Source organism: Lutra lutra, chromosome 7, assembly GCF_902655055.1.
Source record: "Lutra lutra chromosome 7, mLutLut1.2, whole genome shotgun sequence".
Taxonomy (NCBI): domain Eukaryota; kingdom Metazoa; phylum Chordata; class Mammalia; order Carnivora; family Mustelidae; genus Lutra; species Lutra lutra.
This window is the reverse complement of record NC_062284.1, coordinates 18,691,911-18,719,817: the sequence shown is the minus strand read 5'-3', so window position 1 is coordinate 18,719,817 and position 27,907 is coordinate 18,691,911. Positions and strand designations below refer to the sequence as shown.

The window sequence follows — 27,907 nt, the reverse complement described above, 5'->3', positions numbered from 1 at the left end:
AAATCCAAGCGCAAGCGGACACGAAAGAAGCAAAAAGGCAGGATCCGGGATCCCGCGTGGCTCTCAGACTTCTAAGTCCGTGCCCATAACATTTGCATGGGGATTTGAGGGGAGCCCCACGCCTCATTAGGGGGATGACAACGTGGCCTCTGAATGGTTAAAAGCCAAAGTCACGGACGCCTACGAGATAATGCTTAACAGAAGCTAAGGCGTGCAGCCTCTCCCCGTTGCCTTGAGACAGAAACGCCGAGGAGAGCGTCCGTCTGAGCGGGAGCCGACATTCCTGGGAGCTGTGCTGGTCTGGGGCCGGGTTTCTAGTGTGGGGCGGGGGTGCACCCCGCCGTCCGCGGTTGTCGCCTTCACGGCCCCTTTTCCTATTTGTCAGTGTCCACGCGCGCAGTGCAAGTTTTCTCCGCGCAGTATTAGCAGCAGTATTAGCACCGGCCGCCTGACAATAGGGCTGTTTGTTTTTATGAGCGATATCCCGATTATTAAAGCGAGGAGCTCCGCGATTCTCTGCGACCACAAACATCCCAAGAATGCCTGGGCTCCGGACCATGGCCCTTGGCGCACCAGAACCTGCCTTCCGGCGCCCAGCACCATTCCTCCGTGACCCGTGTCCCAGGCTTTCCCTGTGGACCGCGGGAGGCTGAACGCTATTATTCTTGATACTCAAGACTATTAGAACTTCGAGTCTTACTAAGAGGGCCTGTCTCTTCCCTGAGACATTTGCATTTTGCTGATTTGGCCAAGAGTGGGGGGAAAAAGAAAAGAAAAAAAAAAAGACTCTGAACATGAGGGAAGGAAAGATTTTGGCTTTAATGAAAATGTTTTGGATTTAAAACTTTAATCGATGACTTTTAATTCAATTAAGTTTTAATTAAAACGATCCTATTTTGAGGATTGGATCTGGGCTCTGTGCTTTTTAGTTCTACCCACATTTGAACATGAGGATCAGCCCCATCTTCAATCCTGTGCCTTGGAATAAAATCAAAGACACCTCCATATTTAAGAACTCCCATTTTAATCCTCAGTATTATTGATCATTTTCCCTGGCAGAAATCCAGCCCAGGGGAGGCTAGAGAACTTGCCCCACAGAGAAAGAGAAAGAAATGGACACAAATTGAGGGGCTACGGATCACACAAGCAGGGGTTCACACCTGTCTGGTGTTAAGTATTCTGCGAACACATTCTAACAATGTCTATATTACAGAGAAGGACTAGGCTGTGGAAAGACTAGGATTTTTTTTTTTAAGATTTTATTTATTTATTTGAGAGCGAGCGAGCGAGAGAGAGAGAGAGAGAGAGCATGAACAGGGGAGGGGCAGAGGAAGAGGGAGAAGCAGACTCCCCACTGAGCATGGGGCTGGACATGGGGCTCCATCCCAGGACCCCGAGATCATGACCTGACTGAAGACAGATGCTTAACCGACTGAGCTACCCAGGCACCCCAGGAACCAGAATTTGAAACCAGCTCCTTCTGACTGCAAAGCCCACATTCTTGCCATTGTCACCCACTTTTTCCCACAAACTACACATCTCAGAGATATCAAAAAGATGCTAGAAGATGGAATTAAGACAGCAGACTGAACGCTGACAGAGTCATCACCTCCTGCCCCAAATCCTTGGAAATTTTATTAAAAAAAAAAAAATTACCTGGAGCCCCTGGGTGGCTCAGTTGGTTGAGCATCTGACTCTTGGTTTCAGCTCAGGTCGTGATCTCAGGGCCATGAGATGGAGCTCCACACCGGGTTCTGGGTTCAGTGGGGAGTCTGCTTGGGATTCTCTATCTCCCTCTCCATCTGCCCCTTCCCCTCAGCTTGTGCTCTCTCTCTCTCAGATAAATAAGTAAATCATTAAAAAAAAAATATTAGCACAAGAAAACAAAAAGGACACCTGAGAGGATAGGATATCATGGTATATCAGGTGGAGAAGGTTTGAGCAGTGCTCGGAGCATAGAGGAAGCAGGAGGGCCACCAAGGTCACCAGCAAGGGACTGCAGGGAGGGGGAAACCACAGTGAGCCCCCGTCCAGCCTTTGATGGGCAGTGGGGCAGGGGGCAGGGTTCTGCCTCTTCTGTGCCAGATGGGAAGTGTGGCACTTCTGGTGGTAAGTGACACCCGGGAGGCTCATGAAGCCCCACCCCCCACCACCAAGAAGATAGGCTCCAGGCACACTCCCGGGGAAGACGCCACAGTCTCTCTGCTCTTCTCTCTGTAGGCGGCGGTGACTGATGCCACATTCGCAGACAACCAAGGGGAATCCCAGCCCCAGAGATCAGCATCCAACTCCACACGCACAAACATTTGAGGAAGATGAACACCATAAGGAGAAGCACACGGTTTCACCTACCGAGCCCACAAGCAGAGGGCAGATTAGCAGGAAGAGGCCTCCCTACCCTCCACTCCCATGCACAGGAAATAAGGCGAAATTAAGCTCTCTGCTTAGAGCCAAGGACCCTGCACCGCTGGAAGCACATGGGCCCTGGGGCAGGAGAAGGTGGGGGCATATCCCCTCTCAGCCCTCCTTGGGCCCGAGTGTCCCCAAGGGGAAGGGAGCATACAGTGACAAGACTTGCACAGGCAGGGTCTTGCCAGGTCTGAGAGCAGGCATTGCTTTCTGTACCCTTACATACTGCTTGGGATTCGGCGGGGGTGGGGGGGCTCGACACATAACCCAGTCACTGAGATAAGAGAGTATGGGCAAACTCTGGATTCTCCCAGTCCTGATAAAACAGCCACCACCCTTATCCACGAGGAAAGGACGAGGCAGTGCCTGAGCTTCTCTAAGCAGCATCTTGTGCTCTGGCTTTCCAGCATCTCAGGGGCCCGTCTCCACCCAGAACCAGTATTTGTAAAGCGAGAACAAGACCTCTGAATGAGTATGAATGATGTGTTCCAGAGAGATAGGAGGACAGGCATCCGCAAACAAGGCTTGACTAAAAAGCTCAGAAATGAAAACTATAAGAGTTGCACAGGAAGGCTCATTGCATGGATGGCAGAGTGGAATGGACAGGGCTGGAGGACGCCTCCGTCACCTGCAAGGACAAGTGGGAGGTGTCGCATCCAGACGCAAAGAGGACCGACCAAAAAATTAAGAGACACGGGAGACGATGCTCAATGCTTTGCAAAACATTGTCTGGTAAGAATTCCAGAACTGTCTCCTCAAATAAATAAGAAAAATTCTCAAGGTGATAAAGGATGAGTTCCCCGAAGTGAGAGGATAGCACTCCAGAAGTTGGAAAGGAAAAGTGAGTTTAGAAAACAAGAGAAAAGAAACAGAAAATCAGAAATTGTATAAAGTGAAAGCTTAGAGATAAAAAAGAACAAGAAGAAAAAGATCCAGAACTGATTCTTTCAAAAGATTCATGATACAATCTCACTGGAAGATTGATCGACAGAAGAGAAGATGGAGGGGTGGGGTGGGGAGGGAGAGAGAACAATGGTGTCTTCAATGAGAAGGGAGATGAAACTACACAGTAGAGAATTAAATCACGAGACCACCAGAGGAAGTGGGCCTCCTTAAAGAAATGGTGGATGGCAGGAATATTAGACAGTAAGTTCTAGTCCTGGAACATCTTGTCACATCAGAAAGCAAGGAGGGCACCAAAGACTCCTGGGGTCATGTCCAAAGACAGAGGAACCAACCCAAAGGAGCTTCTACTGGTCAAAGATGAGTAATTTTAGCATCAAAAATCAAGTAAGTTAAAATCCATGAGCTAATGGTGATACAAGACAGACCTGTCACTGGTGATCTTTGAAAAATACTAGGGAATTGACTCATTTTCAGAAAAAGGAATAAATAAAGGGAAAGAATGACCCATTCGTTCTGACTTCCCCCCCAAAACTGTAACTCGAGTTACCACAGAGGTGATGGGAGAAAGCCCTTTGAAGCCAGATCGCAGCCAATAGATGAAGGAGAAATGACAGACTCAAAATAGCACCACTTTGCAAGCCCAAATGAGACAGCCAGTCAAAGCAAGAATCAATGACTAATAAAACATTTGGACCTTTATAGCAGGTTATGAGGGTGACAACATCCGAAATCACTGGACAAATCCCCCCACCAAGGAGAGACCATTAGACATCATTTGACTCCCACCACGGATGAAACGGGAAGTACAAACTGTCTAACATTTTTGCCAGAGCATCTTAGGGAATCAGGAAGCCTCTGGATCTCTGGAAACACAGATAGGAATGTGTTAAGCAACACACACCGGATGCAGTCACCAAAATCCAGACTGTGGGAGACGGGCCAGTGTGGTCTGAGCAACAACCAAATTGCAAGGAAAAAGTAAAGGAGGGAGACAGGAAGAAATGAAGAACCTATCACCAGACGGAATGCAGGGACCTTGATTCAAAACACCGGATTCAGACAAAACAGTGATAAAAACACGTGAAGGGCACAGGGACGCCTGGGTGGCTCCAAGTCAATTAACTGTGTGACTCAGTTCAGGTCCTGATCTCTGGGATCCTGGGATCAGGCCCTGAGTCAGGCGGGGATTCTGCTTGCCCCCCGCATGCTTATGTTCTCTCTCTCTCTCAGATAGATAAATAAAATAAAACAGAACGCATTACGGGCACAATCAAAGGCATCTGAACACTGACTAGATATCTGATGTTACTAACAAAACGTTTTTATTTTTTAAAAAAATGTATGTGAAAGATACTGGGTTTTTTTGTTTTTTGTTTGTTTTTTTGTTTTTTGTGTTTTTGTTTTTTTTTTTTTAGTCTTTTAAACATGGAATTGGGTTCTAAAATCATCTCGAAAGAGAGGGACCGGGATATGAACAGATCAAGATTTGGCTGTGGTGACGATTATGGAAGTCGGAGCAATGGACACAAAGAGATCCATGACACCATTCTCCCTACTTTTGTAATGTGTTCAAAAATTTTCAAAATAGGGGCGCCTGGGTGCCTCAGTCGGTTGGGCGTCTGCCTTCGGCTCATATCATGATCCCGGGGCCCTGGAATCGAGCTCCACGGAGGGCTCCCTGCTCAGCGGGGAGTTTGCTTCTCCCTCTGCCCCTTCCCCCAGCTTGTGCTCTCTCTCTCGGTCACTCACTCTCTCTCTCCAATAAATAATAAATAAAATAAATAAAATCTTTTTTTTAAGTTTTATAATATAGAAAATGAAAAATAACTAAGATAAAAACATAACATTTCAAAATTCTGCCTAAGCTAAAGATTTATGAAAAGAAAAACAGCTGTTTTAAATCCAGGCCAAAAAACTGTGGTTTCTGAGGAAAAAAAAAAAAAAAAAAAAAAAAAAACAACCAAGACGGGGTACTTTTTTCTCTGACTTTTTGGGAAAGGAACTGAAAGACTGGGGCCCAGGGTGGGAGGGAGTACTTTTCATTATATTCCCTTTATATATATATATATATATATATATATATATATATATTCTGAATTTTATATCAGGTATATGATTTATCTGTGACAAATGAATAAGATAACTAAAAAAAATTTTAAATCCCAATGCCCCTATGAACTTTACTCTAATACACTTAAAAATCTCGATGAAACAGACACCTATCTAGAAAAATATATTGCCAAAATTAACCCAGAATGAAATGGAACATTTCAATCTTCAAAGAACCGGAAGCAATGGTAAAATATTGACCCATAAAAAAAGTACCAGGTCTCGATAGTTTTATAGGGAAAAGGTTTTATCCAGCTTCTTGGAAAATAACAACCTTTATCCTGCGCAAACTTCATGTGGGTTGAAAAAGCATGTTACAACAAGAGTAGCCGGTAGGAAAATACTTATTTTTACATTTTTAAATATTTAAACTGTTCGGAAAGGAGCAGGATTGCCAAAATGTGAGTTTGGATGCCAACCGCCAGCCCCCTGCCCCACCCCCACTCCGTATATGGGGATAGTGAGCCAGCGGGGGGTGCCCCCTTTCTCTCAGCTCAAGGGTTGGAACCCAAGCTCGGTTTCCCGAGTCCAGTGGCTGAGGGATGGTGGCACCTCGTGGCTCCAAGATGTCCTCTGTTCACAGCCAGCATACACACCATTGATAGGCTAGTCTTCCGAGAGGGCAGGTCCATGCTGGACCCTTTGCGGGACAGGAACCCACCTCTTTAAAGCCCTGGCAAGCCTGCCTAAGAGAGGATCAGAGACTAGGGACCACATGTGCTCCATCTGACAGAGCCAGGCTTTGGGATTTTCTTTTCCTCCGTGAAGCCTCTTCCTTAACCCAGGCAGGAGATGTTGTGAAATTTATGCTGACCCAGCCCCAAGGGGACCCACCTGGCAGGACAGAGATAAGATTACTAGACTGCTGGACTCTAAAGATTCCCATATATTTAGCAATGGTATAAATTAGGGCAAAGGGTTCTAAGTATCTTCAAAATAATGGTTACCTGGGGTGCCTGGGTGGCTCGGTGGGTTAAAGCCTCTGCCTTCGGCTCGGGTCATGATCTCGGGGTCCTGAGATTGGGCCCCGTATTGGGCTCTCTGCTCAGTGGGGGTGCCTGCTTCCCTCCTCTCTCTCTGCCTGCCTCTCTGCCTACTTGTGATCTCTGTCTGTCAAATAAATAAATGAAATCTTTAAAAAAAAAATAACGGTTACCTTCGGGGGCTAATGGGGGACATGATCAGGGAGAGGTCCAAAGTCATGTTTTGCATCTGAGTCTCCTTTCTCTTCCTCCTGTAATCCATTACCAAGTTCTTCGGTGTATTAAAGAGGGCCACAAGTTTTTGCTTTCCCTCCCTTTACGAGGCATCATCTCTCCCGCCCTACCTGGCACCCGGACTGGCCTTTTCAACTGTTTTGACCAATGGGGGCAGCAGAGGTGATAAGGAGACAGTGCCTGGCCTGAGCTTCAAGAAGGCCCTGGGAGCTTCAGCTTCTGAATTCCCCTCCATGCACCTGCTATGCTGCAAGGAAGTGGGGGCAGGTGTTTGATGGGGAGAAAGCACATGGGGAGGGAGAAGGCACGTGGAGGAGCGCTGAGGGGGTCAGATGTGCCAGAGATGGAAGAAGGGCCCGCTGCCCGGCCGCTTCCTGGCCCACAGAATCCCGGGGAGTCACACACTGTTGCTTGGAACCAGTGGGTTATAGGGTGGTTTGCTACAAAACAATAAACACCTAAACAAGTCGTGATGGGTTTTGCTTCAGAATAGATCCCAGGTCTGTCCTCCTCTTCTGGCTCCTGCCCCACCCACCTGGGCCACCACCCCAAGAGCCTATGAGCTTCTAAATCCCACCCTGTCACTCCTCTGACTGCTTTAACTACTCTCAGAATAAGATCTGAGCCCTTCCCTGGCCTGCCACAGAGCCCTCCCCCCCATTCAGCCCCCACCCGACACTTTGAGCACCCGCTCTCAGCACACAGGCCATCTCGGGGCTGTGCCAACACACCCAGCTCAGCGCCACATCATTGCTCTTGCCCTGGGTGGCAGTCTTGGCTGGGAGAGTACTTCCCCAGCCCTTTATGGGGCTGACTCCCACCTTCTGTTCACCTAATTCTGCTTCAATAATGCCAGCTCTCCCCAGAAGCCTTCCCTGACCTCTGAGCTAAAAGAGTGCCCTCTGCCCCACACACCCCATCCCTGCACACTGGTTGGCTTCCTTTGTGGCCTTCGCACACAGTGTATTTCTCCGGTTTCCCCCTTGAATGTAAGTATCATGAGGACATTTTCCGGCTTTCCCGGTCCTCAATCTATAGAAGGTTGGAAACAATGTGGGGTGAATGAAGGGGCACAGGAAGGAGAGCTGGGCATATCATCCTGTCTTGTTTTTCAGGACTTTTTTTTTAAACTCTCTTCTTCCCAGTCTTCCCTTGGCTCCCTCCTTCTGCTCAACTGAGCAGACCTGAAATTCAAAGTCCCCTCCTCAGAGAGGTCTTACCCAATAACAATGAAAGAGAGCCCCCTAGTCCCTCTTGAGGCCCTCCTCTTGCTGTAATATTCTCCTCATCCAGCATCATTCTCTGATTTTTCCTGTTCTTCGCTGTCTATTCCTGCCAGAATTATAGGCCCTATGAGAGCAGAGGCTCCTGTTTTGTTCTAAGAATCTAGAACAGTGTCCACCACAAAGGGATGCTTAATGACTGTTGACAGAATCGTGCTGAATGAATAAAATGAACAGAAAGTGAGGTCTCAGAAGAAACACCGAGAATGCAGGACATTAAAAAGAACTCACAAGGGGCACCTGGGTGGCTCAGTGTGTTAAAGCCTCTGCTTTTGGCTCAGGTCATGATCCCAGGGTCCTGGGATCGAGCCCCACATCAGGCTCTCTGCTAGGCAGGGAGCCTGCTTCCTCCTCTCTCTCTGCCTGCCTCTCTGCCTCCTTGTGATCTCTCTCTCTGTCAAATAAATAAATAAAATCTTTAAAAAAAAAAAAGAACTCATATAATAAGTGACAATGGAAAAATACTTTTCTAGCAGCATGTTCACTGGCTTCTCTTGGCATCATGGGAAGTTGCTTCCCGGGTCATTTATACACGTGCTCTGCCTATCAAGTCAACTGACTGCAAATTTCCTTAATAATGCTCTGAACCATGTAATCATCGGTTTACTGTAATTCATTGTAAAAATTCACTGTAAAAATATTGATCTTAATAAATCTGACATAAGCAATCAATTTAAAAATCAACTGAGAAGGTAATAAGACTGACATTAAAATAAAATAAGATAAATGCCCATCAGGATCCTCAGGAGAATTCAAGAAGTCACCTCAGATGTAACACAGGAACAGAAGGCTCGGAAAGAAAGAACCAAGAAAAGGAAAGAGCTTTCTGGAAATCACAGATGAAACATTCAGGAGACGGGACAGAAAATGAGTCAAGAACATCTCTCAAATTTTCAGAAGCAGCAGAGGCACTGGAAAACGCGGGAGAAAAGATGAGCAACATGTATCATAACTACAAGAAGTTCCAGAAAAACCAATAAAACCAAACCCAAAAGGGAAAAAGCAGAGAAGGAAGATATTATCAAAGCAAATACAAGGAATTTTTCCGGGCCTGAACAGCTGGCCTAACCAGTGCCAAGCAGCAGGAATGAAAAAGGACCCTCACCCAGGTCTTGTGTTACGAAGACCAGGATTGCAGAAGACCAAGCATACAGGGAAGATTCTAGAAGCTTCCAGAGAGGAGAAAAAAAAACAAACAAACACCCAAAGGTCACCCACAAAGCAGTGGGAGTCAAACCACATTAGAGGACAACAGAGTGGGCTCCTTCATGGTCTGAAAGTGGATGATTTCCAAGGGGGACCCCAGGGAGGGCAAAAAGAAGATGTTTCTGGGAACGCCCAGTCTCTTTGGTGTGCCTGCATAAGTCCCGGGCTAGGAGTCTTCTTGATGTGCTTCCAATAAAAGAGGGGCCAACGACTTCTGAGTACGAGCCAGTAACGTGGGATGGAGGCAAAAAGAAAAGAAGGGGTCCTCGCCCCCAGGTCCCCACAGGACAAGGATGACATGGAGTCCTCAGGCCAAATCACTGTGATGGGAACATATCACTGAAGACTATGCATACGACCCAAAGATGAGAGGACACCCACAGAATTCAGCATGAATGGAGCAACTGGGAGACGTGGCATGGAAGGGAAGGAAATCGTTTATCACGGTAGACAGGCCACGGACACTGGCTCGGCCAATGGAGCAGATGTGCAGGCATATATGCTCCACGTAGAGAAATGGTAATGACCTGAAGAACTAGACTCAGATGCAGAAAATAGAGACCCTTTTGGGAGCTGACATTGGCGCTTTGCCTTAGAGCCGGCCCTGTATCCCCTGCCTCTTTAACTAGGGGTGTGTATTACTTTGATAACATTTCATGTGCGTATTCTTGGGTCCTGCGATCATGCTGGGTCATAGGCAGTGATAATCAACTCTTAACCATAATAAGCAAAACGGAGAAATCATCTAGAGGGACTTGAACAGACGGCTGATTGGATAAACATTCTTCTATTCGTGCTATCAAATTTGGCTCACGCAGAAAAAGCCTCCAGGACAACTGGAGGGGAAAAACGTCGCACAATGTCTGTACAGTTGAATATCATGCAGGTAAAACCAGAAATACACACAGGAGAAGTGTGTGTGTGTGTGTGTGTGTGTGTGTGCACGGACATGGGCACAAGTACAGGGAGAGGTTGGGAAGGAAACTCAATGAGTTTTGTTTTTTGTCTTTTGCTCTTTTCTTCTTCATGACAAATGTCAATAAATAACAAGATGTCTATGTGAAATCTGGATAAACTGAACCCAGGGGGAGGCCAGGCTGGTGAAGGACTTCGAAGGCATATTGGGAGTACCCTATTTTCCTTCATCAGGGTTCCTGGAAGTGTGTGCGGAAGATAGATACTGAAGTTCAGATTTATAGGCTACTGCTGAGAAGGGGTCCATTCCCAGACAACTCAAGAATTTCATACAAATCCCTAAATATGGCTGCTTCCAGGTCTAACTCATGGGGACCAGGAAATCCGACAGGTAGAAGAAAATCCTTGTTCTTCTGATCCAGGACCTGGGGAGGTCTACACAGATACCTTCCTGCTCACAGTCTCCTTGGGGGCCTGGGGGTAGGGCTGGAAAGAAAAAGTCCCCTCTTGGCCACTGAATACATGTCAGGTGGGCCTGTGCTACTCCCCAGCTAGCACAGAGGCTGTCCAGTGGGTCGGTCCTGCCTGTCCCTGAAAAGCGGAGCCAAGTAAGGGCCAATGTCGGGCGGGGGGAGGCTGGAGGTCAGGGCTGAGGGCTGGGTGAGCTTCAGGCTCTTAGCCCCTAGAATAGATATTCCCAAGAGCTCACCCGCCGCAAGGCAGAGGCGGTTGTGGCAGGGGAAGAGGGGAAGCAGCTCTTTCCCTGGGCCCAGGTGGCCATGGCCTAATGGCTCCACAGACCAAGAAGCCAGAAAAAAAAAAAAAAAAAAAAAAGCTCAGTGATAACCAAGTAGAAGCCTGCTCGCTCTTGAAGGCAGTGGGTGGTTTACTGAGCCTGAAATGGAATCCTCAGGGAGGAAGGGAGCGCAAGGAATAGGCTTCTAGTTATTTCAAGAAAGGGCATGTTAAGGGATTCTTATCAGCCCCGGTGGGTGGAGCTACATGCCCCGAGGGCAGGTCTGGTCTTGCAGCATAAACTTCCTAACAGAGTTGCCCACAGCCAGGCTGGCGTTATCTGAGAGGGAGTCAGTTCCCCATCGCTAGGAGTAAGCAAGTACATTCTGGAGAAATATCCAGATCTAAGCCTCAGATTAAGGGTAATGTTAGAGGCCCCATCGAACCCAGATCTTCTGTTTGGGCAGGACTCTGTGGGCACGAGGCACAGCTGTACTAACCACTGCCCTCATGGATGGATGCCCACAGCCGTTTCTCCCACCCCCCAGGCCACTGCTGGGCCTCTCATCCCCTCACCTTCCTCAGTAAGGGACTCCTTACTGGGTACTGGCCACAGTCCCCGCAAGGCCTAGTGCTGCTTCTGAGGCCAGGCTGAGGGTGAGGCCACCCTATGGACCACAGACTCCTTCCAAGCAAAGCCCTGTCTACCCTCCTGGCTCCCAGAGTGTGAACCTGGAGGGACACGGGCTCCGGAAACCTGCTAAAGATGTGGGCGGGCAGTTCTGCTGGGAGAGGCCCGGATCAACGCAGACCAGCCCCCTGTCCCTGGTAGGATTTCTAACATTGGTCCTCCAAGAAAGCACACTCCCCCTGGAGGGGCACTTCCTGTTTCAGCCTCTTTCCTGGTTCTCTTTCTGGAAGGCAAGAAGAGCCTCGACTTGAGCCAACCACCTGACTCTTGGGAAGTCCTTAATACAGATTTGAAAAAGCCAAAAGAAAAAGAGGAGGGCACTGAAAGTAGTTGTGTAAAAACCTGGGGTTTGAAGACCTTCTGGAAGGTTCCTTGTCCTCCTTTGGTCCATGCTGGTTCAGGGGAGGACAGTGCTCTGAAAGGCAGGCAGCTGAAGTCAGGGCTGCTCGAAGAGCGGTGGGGTCTCTGAGCCACCCCTGCCCCGGGGAACGTGACGTCTCCCCTAACCCTCCAGAAAAGTCTCGCCAAGAGTCCTTGGCCTGAATTATCTAGAAGTTTGTTCACCTCTCCACTTGCCAGGGAGCCTCACCTCAGCTGGCAGAACAGGTTTTTCCACTCTGAGGAGTGTCAGGCACTGAAAAATGTGTCAGGGTGTGTTTGTTCACACAGACTGCCCCGCAGCCCCGGCCCCCTATCTCACTGACCCTCATTCTATCAACTCCTGCTCTCCGCTCCTCCAGGCTTTCTAAACGTTCCTCTTGCACCACAAGCCAGTTGACTGCTGACGGTGCCAATAAGGTTGCAACGTGCCTTCCTGGGACACACTGGTGCCCCACAAACACGGGACAGGCACACCCAGACTCCTGGCCCCACCCGGCAACTGGAGAAGTGCTCGCACTTTCGTGGGCTTTGGAAGGGCTAGCCATTCTAAGCAGGAACAAGGTGACTTATATGGTCAGAACAGGTAGGGGCGCGAGAAACACACCTAGGATACATTGGTATGCAAACAAAATGCCATCACCCAAAACCCCGAAGTAAAACACCAGTTCTTCCCTGATTTTCATTAATGGTTGGATCTTTTTCTAAACTATGTTTGGAAGCCTAATAATAACTTCATCGTTTCCAAAGCATGATGTCTTCCAAGCATTTTTTAAAAAGAGAGAGCTTCTAAAAAAGAGAAAGCTGCTCCTACATGGACTATAATTTGAGTCTTATCAGTTTGCTTCCCGGCCAATTTTCCTTCCTTGGCTCTGGGAGGGGGCTGTGTGATAAGCTTCCCTGGGGGGATGTGGGAGGTGGGTGGATGGGGGAGGTGCAGAGGGGAGGGAGGGGAAGCAGGGCTCCCTGGGATCCCAGGAGGTCTGGGGAGAAAGTGAGCAGAACAAATCTGGCTCTTCTGCTGGGGACACAGCCCTGGACGGTGGGTACAAATATTCCTCCATTGGTTTCAGAAAGAAACGAGGAGGAAAAGAGGCCAGTTGGAGCAACGTTGGCCTTCAAAGTGAGCACTGAGCTGTGCCAGTTAGGTGTGCCACAAAACATCGGTATTTAAAGAGTCAACACTTTTAAAAATAAATGGCAGTGTTATTCTTCCAGCTGCAAATGTAATGCAAAACAAAACAACACGGAAAGGGAACACATGCTCAGTGCAGAAAACATAAACCCTACTCATGAGCCAAGAGCAGTGGCTCTGATCTCCAAGTGACTGTGTTACCCTGGGAATGTGCCCTGCCCCCAGGCTGTGGTCTCGGTGTGCAGATTTGTGTTTTGTGAAAATAAAATGCAAACATGGGGCGTTTTTAAAATTGGGCCTGCAGAGCTTTGAGGTGAAGGGGAAGGCCAGCAGGGGGGATTCACCAACCCCACCCCTCAGGATGGCCCATCAGGGCAACTCCATGGTCCACTGGTACACAGGCTCCAGGCAGGAATTCCTCAGGCTGCTTAACCAGATAAATAACAATATATAAGTACAACACATCGTACTTTTCAAAGGATTGAATCCCACCAACTCCCGTCGCGGCAGACGGAATGACAGGCACCTCCGTCTGCATCCACAGCCTGGCCACGGCCTCCTGGTGGATGGCTGGAGCTCTTCATTTGGGCTCCTCCACGTGACTTGCTTTAGCCAAGGGCAACAGGGCACCATTCTGGGCCATGGCCTTAAGAGAAATGGTGTGTTTCTGCTTTCTACACTAGGAGTCTCTGCCCCTGGTGGTGGCAGGTGGGGGTGGTGGACGGACGTCATTAGCATTAATGTTCATCACTCTAGCTAATGCGCTTAGTAGCGGCTCCTTAACCCAGAGTCACAGGTAACAGACTAAACCTTCTCAATGCCTGTGAGGTCCTACGGAGGTCCCCGCAGGGATACTGTTCTGAGGAAGAAACAGACAGGAAGCACAGGGGAGGGTCCTCCTCTGCCCTCATTCTTCCACTGCTGTGGGGGGAGGGGGTGGGAGGTGCTGGGGAAGGAGGGGCGGGGCTGATGTCTGGCCACCAAGTAAACAGTCCATGGCCAGCAGGATGGGAGTGCTGAAAGGTTTCGTCCCCTCCCTCAGCTCTGATGGCCGCTCTCCCCTCTCAGAATATGGACACCTTTGCACTCCATGCAGTCCTCATGAGAATTCAGTTACTCTTATAATTCCGTAATAGAGAATATAATTTCCATAAAGCTGAGCCACAAGACAGAACTTTCCAGTGCATTTCAGGCCACTTGTCTCTTACCTTCTTCAACTCTGTGGTTTAGGTGTTTTGTCTGCACATAAACACTTCCCTCAGCAATCCGGGATTTTCAAGACATCACCTCCCATGTGGGTCCCCCTCCCTCCAACCCCAGCATCTAGAACAGCACCCAGTGGGGGCTGCGTGACTCCCCTAGGCTCCTGTCCCCTTGTACGTGTTCTGTGGTTCTCTCAAAACAAGGTAGTGGGGGGTCCTGAGATTCCCCTGGGGAAGAGGCCCTGTAGCAGAAAAGACATTTCTGAGCTGCTTCCTCCAGCCTGGTGGGGAACCTACTGTAGGAGTAGGGGAAAGTCCAGACAGATCTCAAAAGGAAAGAAAAAAAAAAAAAAAATGGGGGCTGCGGCGTCTCAACGCTCAGCCTCCCAGTGCATCTGAACATTTTCTGGTTATCTGTCCTATCTCAGGCCTGGAAGGTGGGGCTGGTTTCAGGTCTGTTCGGTGTCCCTTGACCCAGGTCCCAAGGATCTGTAAGACTCAGTGAGGATCCCTGGGCCCCTCAGAAAACCATCACGTCAGTCTTGCAACTCTATGGGTAGAACAGAAGGTCAGCATGGCCTGAGCATCTATTAGAAACACAGAATCTCGGTGTCCTCGGACTGACACAGTAAGAATCTGCATTTCACCAAGGTTCCCAGGGGACTCGAGTATATACTGCAGTTTGAGAAGTTCTGTTCTAAGGGACCCAAACACTGTAGACCAGTTGATTCTCTGCACATTAGAATCATGGAAAAGGGGTGGAAAAATTTTTTTAAACGCCCATACTTGCCCTTCCCCAAAAATGTTGCTCAAATGAGTCTAGGGGGTGCCTGGGCGTTGGTGGTGTAGACACCACCAGTGTTTCTGGTAGGGTAAAGACCTACTCATTTAGATCATTAGATCACCAACTCCTGACCAGGAAGGGGACAGGGCAGATCCCCTCTGGGCTTTTCCGGCTGACACTGTCACCCACCCAGTAAGCCCCAGTGTCACCGCCCCATCCTCATTCCTCAGGATTGCTAAGAGGAGAGACAGATGGGATAACGGAACTGGAAAGTACTGGAAAGTAGAGGTTCTACTCAAAAACCCAATATCATGTTCTACTGCAGGTCACCTTGATCTCATGCTAACAAGGGGAGGCCTTTCTAACGAGTAATGGAAAGAAGACATAGTCTTTTAAGACAGAAACAACTGTTCAAAAGATGCGAGTAGAAGATTCTGAGAACATTTAGTGCTCGGCGATGTTGAGAAACCAATTATTCTCCCCTTTCATAATTTGATTTATGTGCAAAGCAATCTTCCAGAAACATCGCCCTAGTTAGCTTTGGTGCATTTTCAATGGAGAGAGACACTCAAGTTAATGAACAAAGTGTTTGCCCAGCCAGGCACGATGCTGCACCCCTAACTTCATGGCCCTCTCAAACCCAACATACGGGCCGTCTCGAACTCCACACGGTGGCCTAGAGAATTCAAGAGCGAAGACAGGGTTCCAATAGCAGTTCTGCCACTTCCAAATTGTTGACCTCCACCAAGTGTCTATGCATCTTTTACTCTCAAGTTCCTCGGCTATAAAATGGGGATAAATGACCATTTTCTAGGTCGTTGTGAGGATCAAATGAGACGATTTCCTAAAGCACCAAATCCAGTGCCTGCTATGCACCCAGGGCCAAATACTTTTCATTAACAGTGTCAATGCCAGAGGCACCTGGGTGGCTCAGAGGGTTAAGCCTCTGCCTTCGGCTCAGGTCATGATCTCAGGGTTCTGGGATCGAGCCCCGCATTGGGCTCTCTGCTCAGGAGGGAGCCTGCTTCCCCCTCCCTCTGTCTGCCTCTCTGCCTACTTGAGATCTCTCTCTCTCTGTCAAATAAATAAAATCGTCCCACATCGGGCTCCCAGCTCCTTGGGGAGTCTGCTTCTCCCTCTGACCTTCTCCTCTCTCATGCTCTCTCTCATTCATTCTCTCTCAAATAAATAAATAAAATCTTAAAAAAAAAAAAAGAAAAAAACAAAAAACAGTGTCAATGCCATCCTCTCAACTTGGGTGAATGGTGTTAAAAGTGGTACAACTCTAGCAGAACTCTGGCAATCCACAGAAAGAGGCTTAAAAGTGTTCAAACCTAATAATCACACTTCTACACCTGTATTTTATGGAAATGGTCTCAAACCATGTAGAAAAAGATGGTAGTGGGATGGTTTTGGTAAGAGTCAGTAAACAGAAGCAACCCGAATATTCCCACACATCTGACAGGAGAGTAAGGACTAAGTCGATCACTTTATACAGTGTTCCCACATGAAATGGTGTTTTACTAGATCACATGAGCTAGGTGACTGGCAAAGTTAGGAGAAAAAAGTAGGATACTAAACTGTATACACTATAAAATTAAAACAAAATCCCTGACACCCAGAGAACAGGACTGGACAAGAACGTACCAAGCTATTAACAGTTCTTAGATTTAGAGCAGTGGGACTCCTAGCGGGTTTTTTCCCCCTACTTCTCTTTATTTTTTTTCCTTTTTTTTTTTTCAATTTTTCTTTAATAAACATGCATTACTTTTATCATGAGAAAACAAAATCAAATCCCCATTAAAAAAACTTTTTAACCAACATGATGTAGTGGCCTGATTCTTAAGGTCTTTGGCTCCATAATAAATTTTGTCCCCCAGCCCTTCAATGTTCAGAATTTAAGTGAGAATCCTAAGATATACTTTATGATGAGACTTTCGCCGAGTCGTTGGCCTTTTTAACCTTTGGTCGAAAACCCTTTGCTCTGGACTCCTCACAGCACGCCAACGGCAGGTGACACCCCGCGCCAGGCTGGCCTGGCTCTTACCATTACGGGTCTCCATGGCACGTTCCGGACACACAGCTGAGCCCTCTGGCCCCACACACCAGTACATGCTGGGCGGTCGTCGAGACATGCCAGCCATCGACTCTTGGGTGGCCGCTCTCCAAGTCAGTCCTGGCCGGGGTCACCGCCGCCACCGCTGCCCAGAGGATGGACTAAGGCCCAGACACACAGTCATGGCTGAGCAGAAAGCTGTCTGGTTCTGGTGGTGAAAAATATAAAATCAGAAAGTTTCTTCTTGTCAAGTCCCTTCCTGCTCCCTTGCATACATTTACTATTTTATGTCGCCCTTTGGTGTCCTTCTCCTTTGCCAACATTCCTCCTTGCATTCCGTCTGTCTAGCCACGCCCAGTCAGGTGGGGGCAGGGAAAGACAGAGCTCCCCCCACCCAACCTTGCTCCCCAGGGATCATGGCTACTTAAAGAACAGTCTCCAGGGGCGCCTGGGTGGCTCAGTTGGTTAAGCCTCCGACTCTTGACTTTGGCTCAGGCCATGATCTTAGGGTTGTGAGACTGAGCCCCACACTGGGCTCTGCAATGGGTATGGAGCCTGCTTAAGATTCTCTCTTTTCCTCCCCAAGACCCCCCTCCCCGCTCATGCTCTCTCGTGCTCTCTCTCTCTAAAACGAAAACCAAAAAACAAACAAAAAAAAACAGTCCCAAAGAAACCCCAACAATTGCAGACACCCCTGATAAAGGGTTCAGTCATTGTTCAAACAACATGTCAACGTTGTCAATAGCACAGCGACACCAATAAAACTAAATGAGGCTTCTGCCTTCCGAGGTTCACACTCTGAGTTAGGGTAGGGCAGACGTACTTCACAACTGAACACAATACAAGATCTTCCTTTTGCCCAGAACAAACTCTTCCGGAAGCCCAGAGGCGAGATTGTAATCGCAAAGAGGCAGGTAGGCAAGGATCCCGAAGAGAAGGGGTCCAGAAGGCATTGGTACTGGTTATGAAGAGAAGTCTGTCTGAGCCCTGGGGGATAACAGAAAGGATCCCCACATGTTTTGCCTGCCTGGGTACCTTTGGCCGTGGCTGGAGGCATTTCTGGTTGTCACAACTTGGGGTCTGGGGTTCTACAGGCATCTAGCGTGTAGAGGTCAGGTTCATTACTAAACATCTTATAATACACAGAGCAGCCACCCACAACAGAGAATTATCTAGCCTGAATAGTTCCAATTATCTGGAGAAACCCCGAGTTAGATTAAGCTTGATCTCCCCAAACTAACCAGGCTGTGATAACTGCTGAAGCAGGGTGTTGGTCTCTCATGCTGGGCTCCCACTGAGCCTGGGGCCGGGTGGGGGGGGTCCCCCCAACACAGGTGCCTATCCTGCTATAATGATTAAATCTCCAGAATTGCCTTGAGGGCAAGACCCAGGTCCAGCTAGGGCCTGGCATGGGATAAATTGCACAATGGGAGGGGATTACTATGTGAAATGCACGTGTTTCTATTAGTGTTTGCAGAGTCTATCTATATGTAAGCACGGGGTCATTAGCCACTATCCTTTCAGACAAATAACAGAAATGGAAAGTGATCTAGTGTAGTAAGAAAAAAAAAGTCAAGGTCATGTAAGTCATGCCCAAGACAATATGGAAAGGAATAAAGCACAATCTGAACATCAAAGGCTTAGACCGTCTCTGTCACATGTCAGCAGTATGACCTCAAGCCGAAACTTACTTACATGTGTCTCAGTTTTCCCATCTGTTAAAAATAGACATGCACCCTCTCACCCAGGTGACCTCGCAGGGTTGCTGTGTGAATTTTTCCGCAGTCACTTTCTATAATAGGGACAGAAGTGGTCCTCCCCTACAGTACCAGTGGGAGGACAGAGAGACCATCTAATTACCAAGTTCAGAGACAATATCAATGCTGGAGGGCAGACACATGGTCTCCCCACCGAGCAGGTTGTAGACGGTGTCCTGAACAGTGTGGGCACTGAGCAAGCTACAGAATAAGGCTAGGAGGGCATTGGAGCTTTCTCATCTTAGGTCCTGGAAATCAGGCCCCGGTAGGCTAGACTCCTACAGGCAGGGGAAGGTCAAGGAGCTAGGAAACTCCTCCCCTAGAAGCCATGTCCATTATGACCCCCCCCCACAACGTTTCTGAACCGAAGAGTGAGAGGTTGCAGCAAACCATATTTAGGAAAACCTGTTTGGAGTCTGGGAGCCTGAACAATCCAAAGAGGAATGATCCACCTAGACAGAATGTAGGAGACCATCAAAGCTTTCTAAATTGTAAAACCTGATTAGGAAAACCAGCTTGAGACAAGAACACAGTAAAGCACCAAACCATCTCATCTCTGTTTTAAACTAAAAGCTCCGAATCCTACAGTAACATTCAGAAACCAAGGAACACGGTGGCCATCTGCTTTCAAACACCTCTTAAAATCAGCTACCACATCTACCCAACAACACCTTAAAAAAATCCAAATGCTAGTAGATATTCCTTCTGAAAACAGAAGTGTCTTACCATAGAATGCTTTTAAGTTAAAAAAAAAAATCTTTAAAATATTTTAGGCCAACCCTTGCCCAGCACATTTTGTTCCCCTTTTCATTTTCAGTTTCCTTTTGAAAATCTCTTTACCGATGGAGGATGGAGGATATTACAACCGAAGCAGTTTTTCAACTGTAATTTGTATGTCGGCTCAGACTCTAAGGTAGAAGTTTTAAAGTGAGGTAACTCAACTTTTGCTTAATCTTCGCCCTCAAACGGATCTTTGCTTCTTCCTACTTCCTTTGGGTTCAGACCAGTGCAACAAATCATGGTTATAACTTCCATGTCTTGTTTTCATTATGGTGTATACATCCTTAAGAGGGCTTCAAGAGGTTTTCTGTCATGATCATTTTAATACCTTTTAAAACCTCACCAATTTTTCGTTTGCAAATCTTTATACTGGCATTAATGAACAATACCTGAATACTTAATGGAAAAAAAAAGGTGGGGGGAACCTGACATTCATTGGGCAAATGTTTTTATTGGGCCCTTTCTATGAGGAGGGAACTCCGTGAGTTCAGGAAACTTTACAGCTTGTGGGGAAGGTACAGTTAAGTGAGTGCTTGCTACAAAGTTTCTGACAGAGGAGAAAGGCAGGAGATTCAGAACCTGCTCACCTGTCTTTTCAGGAGGCTTGGAAAGGATTGCCAGTACCAAAGGGCTGGAAGATGCTTGCAAAGGAAGCATGTTAGCAATGCTCATATTATCCGGTAATTTTTTGAATGAAAAGTGTGGTGGTAGAGATGCTTGGTCCAAAGTCTTCGATATCCCTTTGGCACTACTAGCCTCCCCTGATCAGTTACTGGCTTGTCTCCAAAATGTGTTTAATGGATTCATGGACATCAAAATACCAAGGAGCTGCAGACAAGAAATGTGTAGGTCTCAGTCCCAGATGAACACCCAAAGGTTTGGGAACAGAAGTTTTTCATGAGTCTGAAACCACAAATAAGTTACGCCTGTCCATTCGCCATTTGATTTCTGCGTCTGTATGTACTGGGCACCTCTTAATTCTGGCAAAGAAGAGCAGCAGTGAGCAATGCTGGTGCCTACAAATGGTCTCGAACCCCTGGAGTCCAGTAGAGAGTGCCAGGCAGTTAAAGGAGAGAACTAATAAATGAAGGAAGACCATAATACCAGTGGGGACCCCAGATGGACACTGAGCAAGGGATGTAAAAAAGAGGCTGGGTTTAGAGGGGGGTGGCTGGCCCTGTGAAGAATCAGGGGTCAAGACAGCAGACACCACATGCTGAAGAGTGAGATGGGCCAGGGTGGCTGGGGCGGGGGGACTGTGGTGGGGTGACATGGGCAATGATCATGTGGTTCATGATGCCAGACTCCAAACAAACCGAGGGAAAGGAGGTATCCTATATTTCATGCCAGTCACAAGGAGAAATTATTGCAGGGTTCTAAGAAGAGGACTGACACATTCTGATTTACCTATTTAAAAAAAAAAATCACTCTGGATGTCAAATAGAGAACTGGAGAGGGGGAGGATTGTAATCATACAGAAATGGATGCTCCTACTTTAGACTAGGATGGACACTGAGAAAGAAGGGTTGGACCCAGACACACAGGTAAGCCCAACTCAACTTGGTAACAGACTGAATTCAAGGGATGAGGGTACAGGATAGAGGAAAATTCCCAGCAACTGAGCAACTGAGTTGAATATGGGCCTATTCCCTGAGATGTGGAAGCTTGGGGGCAGGAATGTTTGGCTGACCCCAAAACCTCCTTTAGGGACAAGTCAGGTGTGAGGTTTGTATGTTTGTAACTTACTTTTTTTATTCTTCCCAGACAGAAGCAAAAATACTTAGTCAATCTAGTCGACCGTTTAATGTCTGGGTACCTAGTTACAATGTTGACTGGCTGGCAAACTCTAAAAAGAGTGTATTCAGTGAGACCCTTGCTAAAAACTTAACCGCGGGCTCCTGTTTTCTCTCTCTCTGAACCCTGCCAATGTGTTTGGGGAGAAAACTTCCTGGCCTCTAACCATGCAGGGACAAGATGGGCTGGCCAGAGGTTCCTAGATTCTCCCTTACCATCTTCCTCTGGCCACCAGCCTTCCCAGGCTCCCTCCTTACCCTGTCCTGGACCTCACTCATCTCTGCACCCCTGCCAGGCAAGGTGGCAGAGATGGCGGGTTTTACGGGGACCTGCCAGAGCCTCGTCCCTTGGGCAGAAGCCCAGCCCAGGCTTTGCAGGGCGGGGTGGGGGGGCTGGCGCGCTTGGCAGACCCTCAGAAGCAGCTCCCCGACCCCGCCCCGGGGGCCAGAGATCCTGGGCAGAGCCTCCCCGTCACACACACACGCACACGCACACGCACACGCACTCACACTCACCCGCACCCTGGCGCGCTCACACTGGGCCCGTGCGGGGCTGAAGGAAATGTCTGTAGAGACATCTGTAGAGACGCCGTGTATCTCTTCCCGACTTTTGTTTTTTTGCCCCTGCTCCTCCCGCCCCCGGCACGGCCCGCGCGGGAGTTCGGGGTGGCCCTGCAGGGCCTCGCACCCTCCCCCACTCCGCGGGCCGGGGAGGCCGCGGGGCCACAAGACGGGGGTCGCCCGCGCCCTCGGTGCACCCCCCCCCACCCCTCCCGCAAGGGCCACCTTGGCGGAGCACGCAACCGCCCGGAGCGCGGGCCTGGACTGCGGGGGCCCGGGGCTCCCCGAGACCCTCCGCAGGAAGCAGCCAGCGCCCCCGGTTGGAGCGCGGGCCGGACGGGTGCTTACCTGCGGCTGCGGCGGCGGCGGGGCAGGACCCGGGACGCCTGGGACGCGGGGCTGGGCGAGCGGGACCGGGCGGGGCGGACACCAGCGGGCCGGGACCTGGCTGTCCCCCTGCCCTCCGCCCCCTGCGCCTCCGGCCGCGCGCGCCGGGGCCGGGCCGGGCCCAGACGCACTTCCTCAATCCTGCGGCCCGCTGGCGGGAGGCACGGAGAGCGCGCACGGCGAGGGTCGGCCGAGGTTGCTGCGGCCCGCGACGGGCACAGGGTGGGGGGGGGGTCCCTGTGGTGGCCCGCCTCAGTTTCCCCAGCCGGAGGTGCCCAGATGCACCGCTCCTGCCCGGGAGACGACGGGGCCCGTGGGCCCTTGCAGCGCGAGGTCTCCTCCAGGTTTGGGTACCCTGCCCGCTTCTGGCGGGGCAGGCGCAGCGACAAGATTGGTCGGTTCTCAGCTCAGCCCAGCTTTCACTGTCCCCTTGGCTCTGCTCGGGGGCAAAATCCAACGACTAACGTCTGACTTGTACTAGGTGTAGACTCGCAGTAAATACTTAAAAGTCAGGCAAATATTCATTTATGTACAATTCTGTATAGGGCAGTATAAAAATACATATTTTTAATGCTTTTGTATTTTGCAAACTGTGCCCCTCCCGTCACAAGAATTTATTTAATTATGGATGTACATATAAAGATGTCACTATGTGGTGAATCATTTTAAATGGTGTGGTCTGTTTTAGTAGATAAGACAGTGTGGAATGTTGGCAATTTGTTTTGTTTCGACTGAATGTAAGTATGTTCATCACACTGCGGAGGCCACTCTCTGAAGGCGGACACCCAGGCTGCCGACAGCCCTCAGATTTGGCTCCACGTGCCAACCCCAGAAAGAGAAGTCTGCTCAGAAAAAAGCAGTTGGTTCTGCAGCCTGGCAGGACCCGCGCCCTAAACGCTTCTCATGTAACGTTACATGAGATTTAGGGCAAGACGGAGGCAAATCCCCACCACCCTCACTGCCATTTCACAAAGGCCGGGCGGACGCAGGGCCCCCGCACGACCCCCGCACGACGTCGCGGGCACTCTGAGCAGTGGCCCATTGGCAAGGGCACCCCCGGGCAGCCTTGCTTTGCTCCCAGGAGACCCCCAGCTCTCCTGCCACGGAACGCCCTTACAAAAGGGTGGATGCGGTTTTCAATCCTCTCCTCAATACTTCGGTCCTAACGGCAGAACTCGAAAGGCAGCAGTGGGATTGCTACCGAAAAGTCCCTAATAATTTGCAGGGCGTGGCGTCGCAATGCTGAGTGAGCCGGACAATCCCGGCGCGGCGCCTCTACGGCGCGCGGCCGCGCCATCTAGCGGTACCATGAGGAAGAGCACGCCCAGTGCCGGGCGGACGCTATAGCTCCTGTGGCCAATGTGGTTGGGGCAACTCAGCTTCCCTTTTCCAAGAGTTTGGGAATAGAGGCTAGGGAATGTCTCCAATGTAAAAACAAAACAAAACAAAACAAACAAACAAAAAAAACAGCCTACTGGAGTGTTTTGAGCTGGTTACATCCCAGCATTTAACTCTATTCATTAGGCATGAGTTAGTTAGTCACAGGTTTGCACGGGGTTATTACGGGTCAGTTAAGATCTCTTCCTTCTGCTTCTTGGTCACTTCCCCTGCCAATGCTGACCCGTGGTCCTCTAGCTTTTGCTCTGCATACCCAGGTTCTCAGCATCTCAGTTGGAATGACCGCTCCTAAGGTGTAATCAACTGGAAGCTGCTTCCCCCACCTCACATTTCTGCCTCCTGAAGGCCTAGTGGCTGACTGCTACCTTGCCATCCCACCCCCACAGACTTTTAGTCATTTCTTCCGCTGCGAACTTAGTTTCCTCAGACATTTTTCTCTGGATACTTTATAAAAAAAATCCTTTATCATCTGCATTTTAGGCTCAAGTCAGATACATGCTAGGGGCAGGACAGTAATAATTCTTTGTCCGCTACCAGGAGAAGCTAGGGTATTCCATAAGGTCCACTTTGAGAAAATGTGCCCCCCTCCTGTGCATCCCCCACCACATGCACACCCATGACACCCAGTGTGTGTCCCCAGAATGGTTCCCTTCAGAGAGTAAACCAGTAAAGGAAAAATAAGTAAACCAAAAAAGGAAAGGTAAACCAAAAAAGGAAAAAATAAATAAACCAGTAAAGGAAAAGGCCATTTTCCTAGAATGTTCTGCTCACACTGAGATTGAGAAATGAAAGTTTTCTAAATAAATGAATACCTATGTAATTGGGTACATTAAGAGAGATCTGATCCAGGCCTCTCTTAAGTGTTCTCTTAAAAGGTGGCACCTTGGGGGTCGCCTAGGTGGCTCGGTGGGTTAAGCCTCTGCCTTCGGCTCAGGTCATGATCTCAGTGTCGTGGGATCGAGCCCTACATCAGGCTGTCTGCTTGGCAGGGAACCTGTTTCCCCCTCTCTCTCTGCCTACTGTGATTTCTCTCTGTGACAAATAAATAAAATCCCTTAAAAAAAAAAAAAAGGAGGCACCTTGTCACCCCATAGCCAAAGTGACCTTGGATGATCAACATCAAATACACAGATGTAACTCAATGGACCTAACCAAGTACAAGGGAAGCTTTTGATCCAACTTCAGTGTCAGCTCACGACTTGGTGACTGAGGCATGTTAGAAACTCAAACTTGGGTTAAACCCAAACACCAAGATCCTCGTGACAAAAATGGAAACGTGTGCAGACAGGAGCAGAATGCAGTATTTTCTCTAAACCCCTGTGCCATCCTCCCCACCATTTTCCAGACTCACCTGCTCATTAGTAAAAGGACACTCAGGCAGCTTAGGTGACAGCTTACACTTCACCAGCTAAGTCACGGAGCCTTTGAGGCTGAGCTCCCTGTCTGCTCAACCCGCAAACACAGATGAGTAGGTTTCACACTCAGGCTAAATGTGAGGCCTGATCGATTGAGCAAGTGGAATTTGAATCTTAAGCCACAGATACTGCTTAATGACAAGCCATTTTGTACATTAGCTCTGAGAAAGAGAAAGGTCTGCCGCAGAATTAAAATGAGTTTGGTCCTTAAATGAAAAAAAATAATGTTTGTCAAATATCCAATTTTATTTTATCATTGTTGCATTGTCGGACATAATCGGTAGTTGGGGGTCAGAATTCCCAGGCCAATAGATTTTTCTGAAACCATACCACAGGAGTAAACCTTAAAAGAAGTGAAATCTATTACTATATAGATTTCCATTTCTAAATACAGTATATTACAGAAGGTTGAATATACCACCTCTGTTTACTTACAACTATAAAAAGATACATTAACTACACCAATTATAAATAATGTAGCATTTCATAATAAAGGCATTATTGTACAATGAGAGAATAAGAACCCTCTAATGTATTACCAACAAGGTTAGTGTCTGTAGTTGCTTGAGATAAAATCCTGAAAATTCAGTGTACGAAGTCAACCCCTGACCTAGCGAGTTGCTGACAGTTTAAGTGGTAAGTGTTTACTGATGCGGAGAAGGTGAATTGCATATTGCCTATTTCTGACAAGAACGACAACCCATTCCATACAGGGCTTTCTTTCATCCATACACTGGTTTTGACGTTTGTCATCTTATTGCCCTTCTCCCGATTTAATTCTCAAACATAATTGAATTCCCAAATAGAAGCACCCTCAGAAAAGTAACTAATTAGTAACAGTGGAAGTATCCAAATAGCGCAATTCCATTTGGTTTTGTTTTTTTAGAAGCAATCGGGGAACACTTTAAAACTTGGGATTGCACAGCATTTGCAGATATAAAGAGGAAAAGAAACATTCACAACATGTTAGTGCAGTCCTCAGGCCACTTTAGTACTGAGGGACCCAGTTCTTCCACGGAGTCCCGGTGTTATTTGTTAATTAATCATTAATATCAAAATAGGACTTTAAAAAACCAATTGGCATTAAAGCAACAGCCTTTCCAGTTGTGTATGCTTTGCTAATCTAACATAGATCACCAAGCTGGAGACATAGAGAGCTACACAGACGGATCATAAACCGTTAATGCAAGTAGCAGAAATTCAGAATTTGTAAAAGGGAATTATGGCTCTGGTTTGTAAAACGCAGCTGCTAAGCTGTCATCACTGAGTCATCAGCAGCAAAGGTGACACTAGCGATGTTTTCTGCCTAAGAAAGTGCCTTGGTTAAGGTCGCCCATGACATAGTTTTAGATAAGCATGTTGGGCACTGATTCGGTCATATTCCAAAAGGAGTTTTTGTTTTAAGCGGAGTCCCATGGTCAATGTCAAGAGGCAGTCCTTGAAGAACCCACACCCTTTCACACCCAAGACCTTCAGTACCTTTCCATGGCACCTGCTTCCCCAAAGCGGCCCCCATTGTATCCTCACAATCCTGTCTGTTTGTTTTGAACTTCGTTCTGTTTCTTTTCCGCTAACTGGTAGGAGGGGCTTGGGTCGTGGGCAGGTAACCCCAAGAAGCCTCAGGTGCAGGGCCCTGTTTGCAGAGCAAGCCGGGCATTTTTCCAAGTTCTTACCGAAGTCAGAATCGGCCAAACATTTTTAAGGGACCGCTGGAGACTTCAAATAACACTTCCTGTTCGCCACGCCCTGAGCCCCTTCACTGTCCCCAGAGGGACCTGGTTGAAAGGGAAAAATGGAAAGGACCCTGAGCTCCATCCCCAAGCAGGACTGCAATTCCACATATACAACGGATTGGTCACTAAAACAGGAGTGTGAAAGGAAAGTGGAAATCATTCAAATCCAGTAGATTTAAAGTCTCCAGCGCAAAGGAACCCCAGGAAGGCGGCAAATGCAGTTTTTTTCTTCGGCAAAATTTGATCTGCCACATTCAGCTGTCAGATGCTTGAGGAAGGAGCCCGCCTTTCCTTCAGGGGCTCTTGTCATCGAGTTTGATGGTGACAGTTTTCACCTCTGTGTACTCAGCCAGTGCGTACTCACCACTGCGATCACAGAAAAGAGGAGAATATAAAACGGGCATGTCACCTTGCCATTCTGTCGCCACTGTGTTCTAACGCTTGGCTGGCCAATTACTCGGCTGGACAGTTTGGAGTCGGCGCAAAAGGTCAGAATGTGATGACTTCATAGGGGAATATCCAGGACAGTCACACCATTAGTATGTTTGAGTAACTTGATGTATAACTTAAGTTTAAATATGAGGTTTTTTGGTGTGTGATGCTTTGGAAATATTCAAAAAGATTTGCCTTAAATGAATGAAAGGGATGGGGGGGGAGGTGGATCCCCTGGGTGGGGAGTACAGAGTGAGAAGAGGGCCCACATGGGTGGACAAGGAGGGGACCGGGGGATGTGGCCAGAGGATCCACAAGGAAGAAGGACATGGAGGGGCCTAGAGTGGACCTCGGAGCCCACAGCTGGCGACCAGCTGTAGGAGGAGTCAGGCCAGACCAGAGCATCGAGGGGAGCAGATGTGAGCACAGACTAGACACGCGGGGGGCCACAACCTCTGAGTTCGCATCTTTGCTCTGTGTCCTTTCTCTACGTCCTGCAGAGCCCAGGGGCCCCTTCTCAGGTATCATGGGCCTTCCTCAGGGCAGCTCCCCTTCCCAGAACTGAAATGCGGCCTTGGACAGATTTAAATGCCTCTACGACACTTTCTCTGCTGTTAGGTAAATA

General features: G+C 48.5%; 2 protein-coding genes across 3 annotated transcripts in view; both read right to left on the bottom strand.

Moving 5' to 3' along the window:
- The window catches only part of LRRK1 (leucine rich repeat kinase 1), a 120,993-nt gene extending 98,336 nt beyond the window's left edge, over positions 1-22,657 (bottom strand). The window contains exons 1-2 of one of the 2 annotated variants that reach the window (XM_047736287.1): positions 22,266-22,657; positions 17,018-17,234 (exon numbers count right to left, since the gene is read on the bottom strand). In XM_047736287.1, the coding sequence (XP_047592243.1) occupies positions 17,018-17,114 (97 nt within the window). In that variant the 5' untranslated portion in view covers positions 17,115-17,234; positions 22,266-22,657. Of the gene's footprint in view, positions 1-17,017; positions 17,235-20,150; positions 20,170-22,265 lie in introns of those variants that run through there. The other variant, XM_047736288.1, reaches the window with a different exon arrangement.
- A 2,687-nt stretch (positions 22,658-25,344) lies between these two features.
- Positions 25,345-27,907, bottom strand: part of ALDH1A3 (aldehyde dehydrogenase 1 family member A3) — a 37,436-nt gene continuing 34,873 nt past the window's right edge. Inside the window, exon 13 of the mRNA XM_047738267.1 lies at positions 25,345-27,216. Within this exon, the coding sequence (XP_047594223.1) occupies positions 27,144-27,216 (73 nt within the window). The 3' untranslated portion in view covers positions 25,345-27,143. The remainder of the gene's footprint in view (positions 27,217-27,907) is intronic.